The sequence below is a fragment of the Athene cunicularia genome (genome assembly GCF_003259725.1).
Source record: "Athene cunicularia isolate RWA chromosome 4 unlocalized genomic scaffold, athCun1 chr4_part2, whole genome shotgun sequence".
Taxonomy (NCBI): domain Eukaryota; kingdom Metazoa; phylum Chordata; class Aves; order Strigiformes; family Strigidae; genus Athene; species Athene cunicularia.
In genome coordinates, this window is record NW_020799099.1 from 13,389,167 (window position 1) to 13,407,625 (window position 18,459).

At 40.7% G+C, this 18,459-nt stretch overlaps 1 protein-coding gene across 1 annotated transcript in view; it reads right to left on the reverse strand.

The window, feature by feature from the left end:
- Positions 1–18,459, reverse strand: part of TECRL (trans-2,3-enoyl-CoA reductase like) — a 64,756-nt gene that overhangs the window by 11,174 nt on the left and 35,123 nt on the right. Inside the window, exons 3-6 of the mRNA XM_026847990.1 lie at positions 16,923–16,967; positions 15,558–15,661; positions 4,088–4,203; positions 1,355–1,460 (exon numbers count right to left, since the gene is read on the reverse strand). Coding sequence (XP_026703791.1) covers positions 1,355–1,460; positions 4,088–4,203; positions 15,558–15,661; positions 16,923–16,967 — 371 coding nt within the window. The remainder of the gene's footprint in view (positions 1–1,354; positions 1,461–4,087; positions 4,204–15,557; positions 15,662–16,922; positions 16,968–18,459) is intronic.

An 18,459-nucleotide genomic window follows, 5' to 3' on the forward strand; every position in this document is an offset into this window, starting at 1 on the left:
GCTGGGGAAAAAAAAAAAAAAAAGCAAAAAAAAAAAAAAAAAAAGCACACCGTTCCTATAAAGATATTTGAACTAAACACTGCATTGAACTACACACTGCATCTGTGCCCATGGCTTCAGCCCCACTTCATCCTCATGTTTAAGAGAGGCACCCCAGCTGCCTTTGCTTGATGACTGAAGCCATGGGCTTGGGAAAACCCAAGCAGAGATAATGTGATCATGTTCTTGCCATGTGCAGGGGTCACTGCTCCCATCCTTTGTGCAAGGGAAAAACAAAACCCACCAGCCAAAACCACCCTGGAGACTGGATAAAGCCTTTCCACGTGTCTAGGTTAAGGGTCCCATGCTCAGTACCTTCTTGGGAAGAGCAGTGTGCTGGGACTGGCTACAGCTCCATCCCATAAGTAGGGCTGCAAGTCAGGCTTTCTCTTTTTAATCCTTTTGAGCAATTCCACTGTGGTACATGTACCCAAACATAAGGGGACAACAATAACTGTGCCTCTAACTCCCACATGCATGAATCACTTTGGAAGTGGCATTCTGGTTCCAAAGCTTATATTTTTTTAATTTATTTATTTATTTATTTTTAAACACTGTGTATTGTAAAGCAACATCTCTGGCTGTGCATCTCATTACCTCCTTTCTGGAATTGAGTCGAGCCCACTATCATGGTCATACCTTTATCTCCTTCACTAAAATCTTAAATGTATTGCAAAACTTTTAAAGGGAGGGTCTTTACATCACATTGAATGGAATGGTATACGGGGTGATAACAAAATAACAGAGACTGAGTACATGAAGTAAAACAAAGGAGAGCCTATGAGTAATGATACACATTTGAAATTCAGGAGGGTTTTGAAGACAGAATACTTCAGGCCAGCTCAGTATCTTCCTTCCTGAGGCCTCCACCTGTAGAAGGAGAATGGGTTTTTTTTTCTACTTGTAATTTGATTTTAGCTTCTTAATGCAAGGTCTTTTTCTTGCTTTATATTTATATTGCACTGAGGATGTGGAGTGTGATTTCTGTCAGCATTGCTAGATGTTAATGCAGCATATCTCATAATAAAATAGGATTCAGTCTGAAAAATATCCTGGACATGACAATCAGCCCTTTGGGTGGATGAGTTAAAGTGGACATTGACATGCAGGAGCTAAAATGGACATTGGTTTCAGTTCATGCCCTTGGGGAGATGGCCCTGAAATTCTTCCTATGTTTGTGTTTTGACTAATCATAATTCCTGGAGCTAAATATAACTAAAAAATATATAAAAAAAAATATTTTCCTATCTTCTTCCAAGGACTGATTTGATATGAGGATATTCTCTCTTACATAAAATGATAAACATATTGTCACCTTTATCATATTTTTCAGAGGAGTGTGCCCTCCTGAAAACTTGTGAACAAATAACGTCTCCAGAAGATGTCTGATGTAGTGTAAGCAATGGCAGAAGCAGGCCAAGCTGGAAGGAAAAAAAAGGGTAATTAAGGTAAGTGAAAGATTGCTTTTTATTACTTCACATTTTAATGTCACAAAAGGAATAAGGACTAATATTCCAAAACTGCAGAGTCACACTGAAATCATGGGATTTAAGATATTGTCTTAATTGAAGCATCTGGAACCAGAGATTAATGGAATCATTTTCAGTGTTATACGAAGATGCTTTCATCTTGCAGGGAAGCAACTTATTTTTACTAGCCTTGAATTAAAAAGAGCTCCTCACGCTCTGAATGTGATACATAGCCCTGCCAAGACATTAAAGCAGGACAGCTGTGTATACAAGCAAGCGTCTGCTGCGCTTTTCCAAAAGACGTCTCCCACGTTTCAAGGCCACCTTAATGCTCCTGTAGGATGTGTCTGACATTTAAAAACATTTGGAATATCTCCTGAATGGTTTCCTTGTCCTTTGCCAACTCAAGTAGCTGCATGGAGGTAGTTCGTATTTCATTTCCTTGTGGACGCGAAATGAGATTTTGTTGCAAAGTTAATCCATTCTGATGGCTTTTTTGTTGCCCGCTACAAAGAAATGAGGTAATTGTTGTAGAAATTATTATACTGATTCTCTTTTGAGGAAGATTATGAAACAATAACAGGAGTTGCTGATTTGCTTCCGAGAATGAGTTGCAGCTCATAGAGATTGAGTTTCAAAAACAAATGTCAAGAGTGATTCCTGGTGGCATTTTATCTTGCTTACATTTACCGTACTACCAGAGCCTGTCTCACTGCAAACCAATTATAAGACATAAATGAAAAGTGGTTTTCAGCATGTGAAATCTCAAATACTTTTATTATGCATCTTGTATGGTAGCCAGAGTCAAAGATTAAACAATTTCAAAGTAATTAAACCAGAGAAAGTTGAGCTAAGAAAAATTCAAAGAATTAATGACTTGTCCAAAGTCTGGAGCAAACTTCCAGCACTTCTGGGAATTTTAAAATTAATTTGGCTTAGGATGGGGACGTCAGATGAACGTGTTGAGGAGTGGTCACTGGAAGAATTCTGCACATCCCTTTTCCATTTAAAAGAAGATAAAGGTATTGCTGTCTCTTCCATGCTACCAGAAATGTTCTCCTTTTAGGTGTATAAGAAAGAGAAGGCAGGCAAGCATCTTCCAGCTCTGGACTTGAATTCAACTATCCTGTGTTCTCGTTGCCAGGTGCACTAACCCCCTTAATGTCTCTCCAAATCTCTATTCCTCCATCTGTAAATTAATGTAGAATATAATCTCTAATTACTCACTGTGTTTCTCTGCTGTATACCAGCTTCCTTGGTTCTGCAATCATAGTGTAGAAAAAGTGGTGTGGGAAAGCTGTACAGTTCCTTGAGGCTCTTAGTTCCCTGCGTTCCCTTCCACTTCCAGTGCTCCAACTTATGTAGCTGACAGGCTTTCCTTGATCACATTCCACCCCTTTGCCAGGCACTAATCCCCCAGAACAGGGACAATCACACTGAAGAGAAGTTTGTTCCTTAAGTGTGAAAGTTCCCAGCCTGCCTGGTGCATTAACTGCCATCCAGTGGAGGGGTACGGTTGGTGGCAGTTATCGTGTATAGCTACTTGCCACTTTCCTGTCTATAACAGTTCTTATTCCCTCCCATTGCTCAGGTCTGTCTTGTTTCTTCCAGAGACCTTCAAAAAGGCTTGAGAATGGCAGGGGCCATTGAAGGTTGTAAAAAGCTATCTTGGTTTGTTGTCCTCTCTTCATTGCTTTCTGGCATGCTCTTGAGTTCTAGCAGACTAAGCAGGTAGTGTTTCCCTGTGGTCAGCTGCTACTGTATTATATTGGAGCTGTTTAATTTTCCTTGTTAGCATTATTGTTCCAGTGATGGAGAGAAACAATGCTATCTGGTTGACATTTATATATGAGCTCCTCTGATTTGTTTCTGTACAGCTAGGTACAGCCTTTGCTCTTCATTGTTCTGTAACAGTGGCTGAGCTCTTATTTTTGTCAATTCAGTGTTTTATTTCTTAAAAGTCTTTCATAACTCAAATATGTTGCGTATGGCCCTGGGGAACAATCACAGTCTGAAGACATTTATTTCAAAGATTACCAGTTCTGAGTTCCTATGGTGCTTCCTCAGTTTCTCAGTTGTTCTTGCCCTGACTCACGACATGCAGACGTCTTGAAATTCCTCCTTGCTGTGCCTAAGTGAGAACCAAGGTGGGGGTAGTTGTCTTCTGTGCTGGATGCTCATCTTATGAATAGGAATGAACTGTAAACAGACTGGGAGTGGGACACCTGAAGTCTTGTCCTCTCTTCTCTGTCTTCTTTGTCAAGCATGACTTTGGGTTACTATCCGCTGTGTTTACTATTTCACCTTCTGTTCAGGCTGTGTGTGTGTCTAGAGTGCAAATGATTTGGGGAAAATACTACATCTCCCATTGTGACCATTGCAACTGGTTCCCACTTTTGGTCAGGCTTATGAGTGCTGCTAAATGCCAAACCACTATTGATAGCCTGAAACTCCCACTAACTCTGAGACTAGGCATGCAGTCTCATACCCCCTGTAAACTCCTCAGTCCTGGAAATGCAGTCTCTTATCCCTCTGGCTCCCTGTCCTCCAGGAAGATAGTTCACACAAGTGTCACTTACTGAACCACTGGGTGACGGAAGTTCTTCATACTTTCCACTTGATCATAAATCGTTGAGAGACGAATGTAAAAGAGCAGATATATTAGAAGAGGCCCAGTGTATTCTGTTAGAAAAAACTAGAAATGAAAATAGCTGTATCAGAACAGGAAATTGTACCAATAAAGGCATGAGAAAAAGAATACCCCTATCTACAAAACCTATTCAACCTTCAAATGCCATTTTGATTTCATTTTAAGGAGTTAAATGACACATAGGGTTTTTTTCTGCTGTCTCTTTAGCAAAGGAGTAAAATCCATCTAAGAAATGAGAGGTTTCTGTGCAGAACATTAACCCAGTCAGGAATGCTTCATGGAAGGTGGTCAAAATCACAGTTATCTCCTCTTTATACTTTTGGCTGTGCCACCAGATGCCTATTTGGAATCTAAATAACACTGAAAATCAAGGCCCAAAAGCTGAAGGCAGCTTGCTTTCTGCCAGTGTTTTTTGCAATTAAGTGATACATCAGTCAAAAACCAACCAGGCATGACAGAAACAAACATAGCTTTGAATCCTGGAAGCTTTGAATCATCTGGAAGGGAGGGATCATTGCTTGAAATTTAGTGGTGGGTGGAAGAGCAGGGACCTGCCTGCCTGCCTGGTGTATGGTGCTTTGAGCCTTTGTTCAGTAATTGAGTGGAACTCCTCCCCATGCAAGCAGCAGCAGAAGTAGCCTGTGGTGGGCAAACTGGACCAGTAAGTTACCCTGTAAAGCAGAAAGAAATAATTTCGTCTCCTCACTGTCACCCCTGCTAGCCGCAGAGAGGACATATGGGGCCAAGGAGAGAAGGCAGAGTTATAGCACCATGAGCCACCCTCTGTTTTACATTCTGGCTTTGGTTTGGTACAGCCTGCATCGCTTTTTGTAAGGGCACACTCTTAAGCTACAAACAGCTGGAGGAAGTAAAATGTGATTAGAGTGATGTGAGGTCTGGATTTGATCATCTGTCTCCACTGGAATGAATCTCAGAATAAAACAGAAATGGTGCGGTCCTACATATTTACAAGGACCAGCAACTAGCAAATCATAACTCAAGTGCATAGTATTGCTTAAGGGATAAAGATTCATAACTAATGGGCAGTTTGGCTTTTAAGGTGGCTACTTGCACTGCTGTAGGATTGTAATGGATATACCTGTGACCTAAGGAAGCAACAATGAATTTAGACTACCTCTCTCAAAAGTAATATTTGTCAGGCAGTCTGACCCCCAGCAGGCTGTTCTTCTAATCACCCTTCAGAAGAGCTTTGAAACAGAAAAGTTTTCCTGCAGGAATATTCTGAAATTAGCTTTCCTTCGTTTGGGGCCCCAATACCATTTCTTTTCCTCTGTTACAGGGGGAAACTTTTTGAAACTTCAGCCTTTCATAGCAGGACTGTCTCCAAAAGTAACAGACTTAACTGTTCTCTAGCAGGGAAATGTCAAATTCTCTTTTGTTCCACGTGGCAGCACGATTTCTGTGCTCCATTTAGACTCTGCATGATCCCAAGAGTGTCTCTATGTGTGTATGGGAACATTTAATCAAGGAGTGTCTAAGAGCCCACATTGTTGTGGAACACACCACAGCCAAGGGCTTATTAGAGTTTTGTCCTGATAGCAGTTGTACAGGTCTATTCCTAACTGTGAGCCCACTGTGTTAGGTACTCTAGAAACTCTGTAAAAAATGGTCTCCACTATTAAAGCCTAATACACTAAATATAGACAACGGTGGTATAGGAGACAGAGGTGCAGATAATGCGGTCTGGGCAGGTTAGTGTAAGAGCTTGAAATGAGCTGCTTTCTTCAGTAGAGCTTTTCCTCTCATCCATGAATTGCACCGCAAAATATACTCGTTACTGCCAGCTTTTATCATCTGTTTGGCATGAGCATATTACAAAGCTGCCAATAAAAGTCTAGCAGGACTTAGCACCAAGTTGTGGTTACTTATTACTGTACCAAGTGTGCTCCCCTTACCCCCTGGCTGATTTCAGATGTTGAAAGGAGAAGGAAAGCTTCAGAATTTAGTGAAAAATTCCAGTCTCTATTTAACAACCAAAGCTATCATCCATGTGATAACTGAAGCCCTGTGACTGGGTGAGGACGTGTTTTTGATGTAGGAGGTGAGATGCAGAGACTCCCATCAGAGCAATTCAGAGAAGCAGCTGAGAGCACCAACAGCAGCTCTTGAGTTGGGGTTTGTGGAGGTGAGTAGCATCAGCGGCCTCAGGGTGCTTTGCAGGCTGAGGACAAGGTCCCATCTTATCTGTGTGTCAGTCACACCCAACACAAAGTATTAATTGCCCATGAGGATGCAGGCTGTCCATGGTCAGCTGTGAGATTTGCAATCAAAGCAGGTATTGACTGGCAGGCAGGACTGTATTTGCCTTTGTCATAACTGTCACACTGCTGGAACATAGTTAAGATCAGTAGCCCTTTGTTTTAGAGAATGAGGTTCAATTTGCTGTAGTGTTTTAAGGGGTTTTTTTTACATTTTAGGTGTGTTTCAGTCTGTTTCCCTCAGTTGCATCTCCCATGATGCCAACCTCTGCTCTCCTTCTCTGGCCCACTGATTTTAAATTAATCAGAAATGAAAAGTGAGTTCCAGAAAGGCAAGCAGAGAAACTCTGCTAGAAATCCCATGAGTGCAAGCAGGTGGAAGGGAAAGTGTCTTAAATTAACACAAAATTACAATCAGTTCTAACCATTGGCAATCATAGGCAATCACCATTCTTCTACTATTGATTCTCATAAATATATGAAATTAAGCCTACCTAGTAACTTCATACTCATCCTATAGCTGACTAATTGCTGGGCTTGGGGGATTATTATTTGTGTTACAGATCAGTTCAACCTATCATTTTTACAGATACTCCAAAAAAACTACAAAAGTACTAAGATACTAGTGCCTGCCGACATATCCTGCAAAAAAATAATAATCAAATTTTAAACAAAACCCTGAAAACAACAACATTGTAGCTTGCAGTTTCTGGACAAAAGAAATACCATTTTGTAAAAACAAAAAAAAGTGATCATGTAAAAAACAGAGCATTTTTCTTCTGTAGAAATGTAAAAAAAATCCAATATTTAGAAGGTAATTACTTTTTCTTTACCATCTTGTGGGCCTGCCTAGATTATTTTGATGTATTTGGTGCATCCAAGTATGGTGGTCCACAGTAAACACAAAAATCTTTGCCTGGAGGAGCATTACATCTCTATTACAATGTGCATAGTTCAACAGAATTTATCTTTTGAGTTCATCATTAACTCCCTGAAGAATGAAAACAGGAGATTGCCTTTTTTTTCCCACATCTGTACACTCTCATATCTTGCACCATGTCCAGTTCTCTTACCTTCTTTCTTCTCTCTCCAGTGTCTGTCATTATATACTCTATATATCTCTTATTCTCAGTGGCATAGAGAAAGTCCTGTTCTTGAATCAAACCTCTCCCAGGCTTGAGCTCCATATAGGGTGATAAACTCAAGCTTCTGTAACTGTCTCAATTATTGGTCCTTGGGGACCTGATTCAGTAATACCTAAACTGGAAACACCTAATACATAAACAACAGAATGGAGATCTGAAATATCTCTGGAAAAAAGAGCTAAGGTAGGAGTCTCCATCATTTGAGAGGTGATAAGACAAATGAGAAAACAATACAGGACAGCTAACTCGCAAACCAGCAAGGCATTTCATCTTGCATGAGCCAGATTGTACCTGCTTTTTTAATCTCTGTTCAGATGATCATGCCAGTAACACCTTGCTGAACTGAGTAACAACCAGGTCAGGAATTATATTCCTAGATTTTATGAGGCAGAGGGTATATTTAGGGAGATATGAATACACCAGAGGTGAAAGAAACTCTTCAAAGTTATTTGAGGGAATGTGAGGTGAATTTTCTGGCTGGTAGAGGCAGCTGGCATAGTGCCTGACACCATCCCAACAGGTCTACTACATGGAATGGAAAGGTTTTTGACATGAGTTAATAGTACCATGTGTACTGGTTGGGAAAAGGAAGCTATAAACAGAGGGGGCGGACTGGAAGGAGTCTGAAAAAGTACAACAGATCTTTATAAACAAACAGCCCATGGATTAGCAATCTTCATATGAGGGCATCAGCTGATTCCTCTCTGTAATATTTACGACATGCCCTTTCTGTTATACTGCACAACACAACCTATCTCATATCATGTTGCCTTTTGGCATAATCTCACAATATCTCACTTAGGACAAGCTGCAGAGCAGAGCTGAGGAAAGGCCATTACAGCCTTTTCCATACTGATCCCTTCCTGCAGCTCTTTCCATGCCATGTAGGGGCAGTTTCCCAGTTCATTGGTGCTGGTCGTGATGTTTTTCTCTGTCACTGCCAACGGGATGTTTGGGTTCAAGCAGGGGAAGTGGAGGGCATGGTATGAGGATAATACCTGCAGCCAGGACAATGACTTCAGGGTCATTGCCTGAAGCTCTCAGCACAGCAGGAGATACAAAATAGCTCAAGCACGTCCTGGGTAACTTTGATGGAAAAGCAGCTGCAGTATATAAATTATCTAACGGACAGAGCTCAGTTTCTCTAATAAATGGGAGACAAAAGCACTAGCTGCAGGTCTGAGCCAGGGTCAGACTGAGACAGTATGTACTGCACAAAGAGGAGGATCTATTCATAACAGACAGACCATTACCATGAGTGTACAGAGCACATCTGGGATTTCTGAGAAACAGGTGGTTGAACCCCCCTCAAGTCCCCATATCACATTAAACTTAGCATCTAACTACCTTAGACTCCTTTTACAACCCCAGCCCTAAGTACTCTTGAGCTAATGATCATTAAGAAACATTATTAATTTCTGGACTAATTTCTACTTCATATGCTTTGCTACCTCATTAAAGACCATATAGTTATCTGGGGATGATAATGGCATAATTTCAGCAGCATCTCTAAATCTTGACCTTTTAAAAATTTTTGTATTTTGATGTTTGCAAAAATCCACAGCAGCAGCAGTTTTGCATCAGGCAGTACAATACTTAAGGGTTGTTTGAATATTCAATGATTTTAGTTCCAGTTTTCATAGAACTGGCTAATCCATTCTACAAAATGGCACATACTTAAATAGCACATACAGGGGGACCTGAAACTTCCCTTACCTGGGCAGATTTTCCAGTGACTCGTGTCTAAGAGTATTTCAGTCTGCAGCTCAATATTTACTGCAAATATCTGAGATAGGATGGATTTGCTGTAGGATTTTACAGGCAAATTGCAGCTGACTCAGGCCAGCTTCAGGAGCTCTGAGGTAAATAGTGATGGATGCTGTTAGTCCTGAGCCAGGCCTGTGCTCCCTCTGAAAGGAAAGGAAGTTGAAATCCCAACTCCCTCCTGTCTCTTCTCCTAGTAGTGAGCTTTCTGAACCCACTGGTTTGGCATTAGACCACTTCATACTCTGGTCAAGATTCTTCCCTGAGAGCACAAACCTTTGCATGTGTCTTACTCAAAATAGAAAATTACTGCAAATTAACAAATGCTCTTATACACACACGTATATGCGTGTTATATATGTTTGTGCCTATACATATTCAGCAAAGCACTCAAGTTCTGTTTGTAACCAAACATCAGTGTGAGTTCAGTTTTGCTGCCAAATCTTTACAGGGCTTTGACAGCATTTTGAAATCTGCCATATAACATGCATAATTTTTAAATGTATATTTATCATCTGCTATGTAGATACCTACATGAATTAGTGCTTTTAACATCTGGCTATTATTAATAACCTCAACCGGCTTTTCCATAGTGCTTTTCATCTAGAAGCCTCAAAGCACTTTGCAAAAAGGAAAATACTGTTATCGTCTTGCTGTACATCTGGAAACCAAGATACAGAGAAATTCAGTAACTTATTATCAGACAAGGTGGGCAACGAATGACAAAGGGGCACTTGGTCTTCTCAAACACTGCTTCGCCCTCTGGTTTACTCTCCTCTTTGTGCTCTCCTTACCCCCAGTATGGGGTTGAGCAAAAATACCCCATACAGAATATTTTTGCCAAGCTTACTCATTTTAGAGGGACTAAAACTTATCAAATTTGCATAGATTGACAAATTGTCAACATTCCTAGTTACTGTGCATACAAATAGAGAAGGGTCTACATTTATCAACACCATACATCAAGTAGCTTTTTGTTCCTTAAGTAGCAGGAAGGGTTTAAGCATAAAGTTGTATATAACTGAAAGAAACAGCTTCTTCTGTTTATGCTTACTGAATTCCTTCTGCCTTCTTTTTGCATTTGAAGCAGTAAAATCTCAAGGGTGTTACTATAAACACTTACGCACAGGTTCTTCAGCCTGTACTGTGCTCAACAGCAACTAAACGTTCATCCCTCAGAATTAATTTTCCTTCTAGCTCCCTAGCTCCCTTTGGTGTCTTAAAAATTGACATGCTGGCATGGTTCATTGTGAGCTTGTGGCATTTGTTGCTGAGACCAAGAGAAATTATTGCAGCACTGTTTGCCCTATTAGAAGCAGCATTTGAGGAATCCCAATCAGCCAGCTGGGCAGTTTCAGAGATCTCCTCTTCCCTTATCAGTTGACTTCATGCTGCCACTGGACAGTAACAAAGAGCCAAAAGTATAAATGGGCCAAGGAAAGGCACAAATAATATAAAACCATGGCAAGAAAACAAGCAAATGCAAGCTGTTCTCTTCTGATAACCCTGGAGGTTGAAAATTATTAGACTTAATTATATGAAAAATAAGACCGATCTTGTGTGTGTAATTTGCCTTTGTAAAAGGTTACAATGTTTTTAAAGTTCGTAGCATTTGACTGGCATCAGCTTGACTTGGCCAGCTGTACCAAGGTAGAGCAACACTTACTGTGTGTTCAAGCAGAAACTTCTGCCAAGTACAAACTATTAGCTGTAAAATAGTGCTGCTTTGCATTACAAATAATTGTAGTTGGAAAAGGTGCTGTAGAGGAAATAGTGACTTCTTTTTTTTTTCCTGGACATCATCTTCTATGATCAAATTATCTACTGATCCAAGAGGTTTAGCAATGAAAAACCATTTGGGAATTTCTCTCTTTGGCACTTTGCTGTAGGCATTCTTAAGCCATCAACAGACTTACACAGAATCACACATTCTGTTTATTTGGAACTGCTGCCAAATTTTCCAGGTACCCACAATCCCCTGAAAGTGTTATTCAGTTTGTAGGGTCCTGTCCCACAGCTAACTGTGTTTGAATTGGCCACAAAATATACAAGCTCTGATATGTATCTGCTGAGAAATATATTCAGTGACATTCTCCAATGATACATCCTACAGATCCTCATCTTTCTCTCTTACCTTGATCTCAGATTCTTTCCTTAGCAATGATCATATGAATTTTCTTACATTTATCTTCCTCACGCTGGCCCACTAGTTTGCTGGGATTCCCAGCCTTCCCACTCCTTCAGATCCCTCAGATCCTGTCTTTTTTTCTTCTATTATAGTTGTTTGTACTTCCACATCCTGTTGAGAGGTTATAAACCTTTATTGAATTTTCTTCCATTCCCCGATTAGGGAAAACATCTTAAATTGTTCCCCCCAGGAAACCCAAAGCTGACCTCAGTATAGAGAATGTGGAGAAAATGAGTCTGCAGCAGTCTGACTGCCTTTTTCAAACCCATCAAGGCTCATAAATGGCTTTGTATCACATTAATCCCACAGAATTCATGGTCCTGTTCCATACTTACAGGACCAAGTGAGCTCTGCCAACCACAGTCAGAGCAAACTGCTTCTCCCCTACTTGCCACCAACCCACACCCACAGGACAGAAAAACTTCAGTATGTATGCACTGTGTGAGTAAGTGGAGAGAACCACGCTGACCAAAACCCTGCCTTCCCCCCGAGAAAACGGGCACACCTCTTTATTCAGTACAGCATGTGCTTCCCCACTGTGTACACCTGCTACACATAAGCACAAATCTTCAAACACAGATCTCTTGGATTCTTGTTCATTTTCCACAATGTCTAACTCTGTGATAATTTTTGCCAGCCAGAAGGGAACAGACCAATTAGTGAAAGCATGGCTTTTCAAATTTCAAATATGTTCTCAGGCTTAAATAAGTATTAGTCTCTACATTTCTAAATTGAGCAGAATCTTTTTTTCATTGGAAAATTTGAAATGTAGCCGTTCTTCTGCCAGACTCAGTATTTTAAGGCTCTCAGAAGTCAAAGTATTTAAGCAAACCCTAATTTTAAATCACAGTTACAAAAAATATTTACTTAAGTACTGTGTTTCAGGGTTAATCCTATGAAATTCACAGATTTAGAGGTAAAATATATTTTTCACAGTTCTGTGCTGTTTTCTCAGTTCTATTTTGATCCTTCTGGTAGCCTGCCTGGGTAGCAAGTAGACAACAGAAGTTGATAAATCAGAAATTGCAATCACTGCTCAGATGAGGAAAGCTTCAATGGAAGTCTGAATCTGAACAGGAAGAATGGTTTTCTGTTTCCTTTCAACTACAGTAGCAGTATACATTCTTAGCAGTAGAATGCCAGCCATGTTTCAAAAAGTCACCCACATTGCAGTATATAAAAAGGGGTCTCTGTCAAACATGCTTGGGCCCAAAATTGGACAGAGATTAAAAATAAAACCCATCACTTCAGTGTGGGAATTTAAAACACCTCTGGGGGTACAAGCTTTGCAGGAGGCATATAGAAAAGATCTGTAAACTCAGCTTCCGTTAGTATCTCTGCAGCATCAGTCAGCAAACCTCAACTATCCCCTCCAGGTAGGGTAAAGGAATTGATAAGTCTTGTGCAGAAGTAAATTATGTGCTTCAGATAATATTTGTTTTATAAAAAAGAAGGCAGAGTGGAGAGTGAGTTCTAACAAAATCCATGATACTAAGAAACAGGTTTTGTTTTCTCCCTGAATTGCTTTCTGGAAATGAGCCTTGAGGGCCTCCTTTCTTCTGAAGGAGCCAGCTGAGGTTGTATTTCTACCCACATTATCCCAGGAAAGGACCTCACTTTCAAAAGAGATTGGCAAGTAATTGCTCCAGTGGAGACCTGCAAATCCCTCACCCCAGTTTGTCCTCCCTCAGAGCAACCCAGACTCTAGAACTTGTTGAAATCTGGTCAAACAGTCTCAGAGCTGTGGTGTAACCTGAGCCAGGGTATGTCTGGCCTTTCACAGCAGAAAACATCAAAAATATTTTGGTCATTGTGCAACCATGTCTTAAGAAAGCTGAAGGAAACATCCTTCCTACAAACTGGCAGCCTCTAACAGAGGGACTGAGTAAACAACAGGACTCGAGTCACCAAGGTGGAGTGTGACAAGGGCTGGAAATCAGAGAATGTGCATGCTCCAAAAGGGAACCTGAGGTTTCTTAATTCAGAAATTTGCTCCTAGAGACCCAAATTCTTTGACTGGGAACAGACAACAGCATCATCTTTTATTTTACAACATGCCTGGAGAGGGTACCACTTCCAGGAGATGGAGGTGGGTAACACTTTGCCCTTTTAAAAAACACAAGTCATTGTCTTGGTGTAAATCCCCAGCATTGGGGGTCTTAGTGTTCTTGATCCTCAAGCAGACATCTCAAGTGTGATCTCAAATGAAGTGACAAAGTCCCAGAAGACTCACCTCTGTGTTTAGTTTTCCCCTAGACAGATCCATACCCAATGCACTGACCTCTGGAGCACCAACGTATTTCCATGTGCTTCTGTGTCTATTTTTGGAGTCCAGTCCTGAATGTGGCCCTTTGTACCTCAGCTATCATTTTGCTGATGAGATAAGAATATTTATATACTGTCCCTTGTTTATTTAAATGTCAACCCTTTAAATCAGAAGTATCCCTCACTGTGTGCATAAATCTGATAGAGCATCAAGGGGGATAGAAGAATGGGAGCTCTAAGCACAGTAAAAATGGCAGTAAAACTATACATCCTGTATACAAATTAATTCTTAATTGCTATTGTTAGAATACAATCTTCTGTGAATTTCTTTATAGTTATGGACTACCTGTAATCTAAATATCTCTTGACTGTTTAAATGACATGGCTAGGAAGAAGGTTTCTCCCACTGAGAATGGAGACAATTTAGAGTATGGAACAGAATGAGATAAGATGAATATTCAGAAACTCATGGAGTCAACTTTTTGCACACACAGATTAAATCATAAAAAAAATGCCACTGCCTGCAGTATCAATGCCTAGTCATAACTGCACTATTTATAACGGGATATTAAGCTTTAGTTATGTTACTGTCTTAGGCTACATAAACCACCAGGAAAGGAGAGAATAAATAAGGTTCTTGCAGATTACTTAGTTGTAGCAAACAAGAGGCTGCACTACTCACAATTTTGCTTTGCAAGTAAATTCCATGGTGATGGGATGGGTTGGGGGGGAAGCAGGACCCGAACTAGCATTAATCAGTATGGCCTTCGTAGGCCATTAATCAGTATGGAAATCAGTGGGGTAAATCTTCAGCTTTCAGAAACTGTAGTTCTGTCTTACTCATGTTTCTCTCTGCAGAAATGGAGAATCTCATTACCCAAGATACAGATGTCGTCTGTGTGTTACTCCAGGTAATGCAGCACATGCAAACTACAGCACAAGCTAGGTCAGTCTAGTAGTGAGAGTACTTTCAGCTCCACCAACTATGCCTGCTGCAGGATGTTAGAAAGGTCTTTTCATCTCCCATTCCTTCACTGTCCTTTCAAAACCTTCCGTCTTCTGTCTTTGAGCTGTGAAGGAATTGAATCCTTCACTTCCTCGTTGCACAGATGAGCCTGTAAAGTCAGAGTTCCCCACAACCCCGTTTGGATGGAACGAGTTGCCTCTCTCTCACCACCCTGACCTTCCAAAATGCTCACAGGAAAATAACTGAAGTCAAAATGACACCAAAAGTAAAAACAGATCATGGTTCTGCCTGCTACATAATACAGGTATTGTTGCTCATGGTAAATGCTTTTGTTTTAAGATTCAAGTTTTGTGACTCCTGAGCCTGGATCAGCATCTTTTGCCTGGAATCCTTTGGTCTCACCACTCTCAGAATTGTTCTTCAGGCAAACAAAGAGTAAGATATACGGATCCAATAATTTTCCTGCATTAATAACAGGATTACCAGAAATCCATTTTTTTCTTTTTAATATACTTCCACTTTCAGAGCTGAGGAGCCTTGCAGCAAATGAATGTATTTGGCTACAGGTCCTGCTCAGGCATATAAACCCAGCTAAGCTAAAACTGTTTTTTAAAATTGATTTTTTTTCCTCAGGCAATATTGTTATGTCCACCTTCTAATCTTTAATTGGATGTCAGAGTTAGCACATTGATAACTTGGCTTACTATCCATTTAATTCTGTTTTGACTGCTGATAAAGTAATTACACCATTTGACATAGGAAGGACAGGCTGAGGAAGTTGGAGTAATTTGATGCTAAAACACACTATACATTAAGATGTGTCATGTCGATTGTTACAAGGACATACTTACTGTGGTCCAACCGACTTGCTGACCCAGGTCTGTAAAATACAGTGTAATGATGGAGGAAGCGGCAAGGCTTTGAATGTTAATGGAATCCTTCAAATAGGGCCCATCTGTAGTGACAAAAATGAAAGAGGAGATGGCATGAACAACAGGCAACCTCTCAGAGGCTCAGCATTACATGTAGGCTGCCCTGCTAATGGTCAAGGTGTAGGCCCAACTTGCATTCGGATTTATTTTTCTGACTTAGCACTTATTCTCCGTGTTAGCAACTCAGAGCATTTCTATGAGAATTATTCTCCTCTCATTTTAACAAAAGCGTTAGGCTGACATGACACTGGGCAGCAATGCATAACAACTGCTACGATGCTACCTCTGTTAATCTAGACCATTAGAGACATGTCATGCAATCACACAGACCATTTCATTGAGCACTTTTTGTTCTGTCTTGCAAGACTAATGGGAAAGTTGATGTTATGCAGTGTCTCCATCACTGATATCTTCTGCTGAAACATTTGCATTCTCAGGCTATTTTACAATAGGTGGCACCATCGCAATGAACACAACTTCTTGGGCAAAAGCCCACAGACCAAGATTACTTTGTAAGCTGTCTGACCTAGGCAGACCAGGTATATCTGAGCATTACATTACTTTTCACAGTATTCTGAGACATCTGCTTTCACTCCTGATGGATCTAGAGTATACAAGCAGAGTCATAAAATGGCAATATCTGGTTCTCTCTTTTTTAATAGAGGCAATGAGCTGGATATTAGGAAACCCCAACAGCCACTGGCATGGCATGTTGCCATGGTTGCAACACTTCTTTTCTCTTTTCCAATTTATGTACTGTGTCTCCTTTTCAATATGGTTGTTGACTGTTTAAGTCAGTGAGGGTGCTAGATTCCACCAGGTGCTGAGCCCTCATTTTCTAGGGCTGTGCAATGCTACATGTCCACAGACCAAATGCCATACAGCGCATGGCAGCTTCCTCTCCCACTGTCATGTCCACCAAGAACTGATATACTGGCACAAAGGAAGAGGTTGCCTTCTGCAGCCAGTTGCATCTTCTGATAAGGCTGTGAGCAAGTACTAAAACAGATAATGCAGTGAGTGAAAGGAGTGAATGGTTTTAAAACTGCCTTGTCTTACAGCCATGTACTCTATTCTGAAACATTTTTACTCAGTGGTTCTGAAAACCATTAGATTCCTTTACTAATGAGAAAGGTAAAAAGTTCATCATTGATATCAATTAATGAAAAAGTGCTAACAGTTCACCAAATAATATATATCAAGAAAGCAGTACTGTTAGGAGGAGAGCTTGCCAGAGGATTAATAATACATAAGGTGGATGTATTCAACCATATGAATACTTACTGCGTTCTAGTTGCAGGCCAACACGGGAAGGGTACCACTGGGGACCTGTTCAAATCACAAAGCACGGCCATTAATTTCATGGTGGAGGATCTAAATTTCTCTTTCTGTTAGTATTCTTTTTAGCTGATAGCTGCAAATGTGTGATTTAAAAAAAAAAATAAAATCCTCTCTTTTGGTCTCACCTATACAAGGAGAATACAAGAGAGCTAGGAGGAGTACACAATACACACATTAAAGCAGAAATCCCTTCTCCTCACTTGTGTGTTTGGAGAGCCAGTCTCAATCCTGAATGCTCCATCAGCACACAAAAAAATAGGGGGGTGTGTGTGCACCACTGGGCACTATAAAGAGGACCCTGTTTATTGCTATATTTGCCAAAACTGTACTAAACGTGTCAGTCTTGCCCCTCTCTCCAAATGATGCTTGTTTTAGAGTCTGGTCCAAAGGGGTTAGTTTTTCCCATTTAGGAATATAAAACCTGACTAGGGATGTGCAGCTCGCCCTAGTTCTTAATCACAGATCAATCAGGCAAATAGAGACACAAAAAGCAGAGGCACCTGAGTAGCTAATACTGGGGTATGTATGACTTCCATGATATCAACTTAAGGATGTTCCCTAGAAGCAGATTTTTAAATGCTGTAGGTTAGAGGTTGCTCCTAAATGCATAATAGCAGTTGGCAGTTGTTATTAGGTGCCCTTTGATGATTTTGGACAGAGACCCCTCAGTTTGTTCAAACAGGTACAGGTCTCCAGCTGCATTTGTTTCTCTCAGTGTAAGGGCAAGTGGATAGTTGCCACAGAAAAACTGCAGAAGGGATCGTGCCCGTTCAAACTGTTAACTTGTCCAGCTCCTTGTAGTGGCTGTATGAAGAAGGCTGTGCCCCTACAGCTGTGCTGGCTGAATGAACAATATAAGCACTCCTCCTTTGAAACACAAAGACACACTACTTTGCTTAACTCTCACATACACTTCTGTTTGCTGTTGAAGGATTTAGGGCTGACCTGGAACAGCCTGGGGAGACCTTACACACCCTATGGTGTTGACTGAGATTTGGGGGCAGCAAAGTCTGACAGACAAAAGCAAGGGAACAGATGCACTATCACCACCTCCAGCCTTTTCTACCGCATATGTCTTTATTTCCTTTGACACACCTTAGGACAGTCAGTAGCCTGAAAGAGATTTGCTTTGTCTTTTCAATTCAAAGTCTGGGTGAAACTGGTCAAATATAGCCATGGTTTTCCTTAGATCTATCTTACAATTGTTAATATTCCTGTATTTAAGATACCAGTATTCCCATACCTTAAACAAATGGAAAAAAATTCCTCACAATGTTGTGATCAAATGTGAGAACATTTACCCTGAGAAGCTGTGGGGTCTACTTCCCCTGGAGGTAATCAGGCCTCAGCTGGGGAAGACTCTGAGCAATCTTATAGGACTTGAAAGTTGGCCCTGCTCTGAACAGGAGCCTGGACCAGATGAGCTCCGAAGATTGTTTCTACCTTAACTGGATTTCGGGATGATGAGCTTGTTCACCCC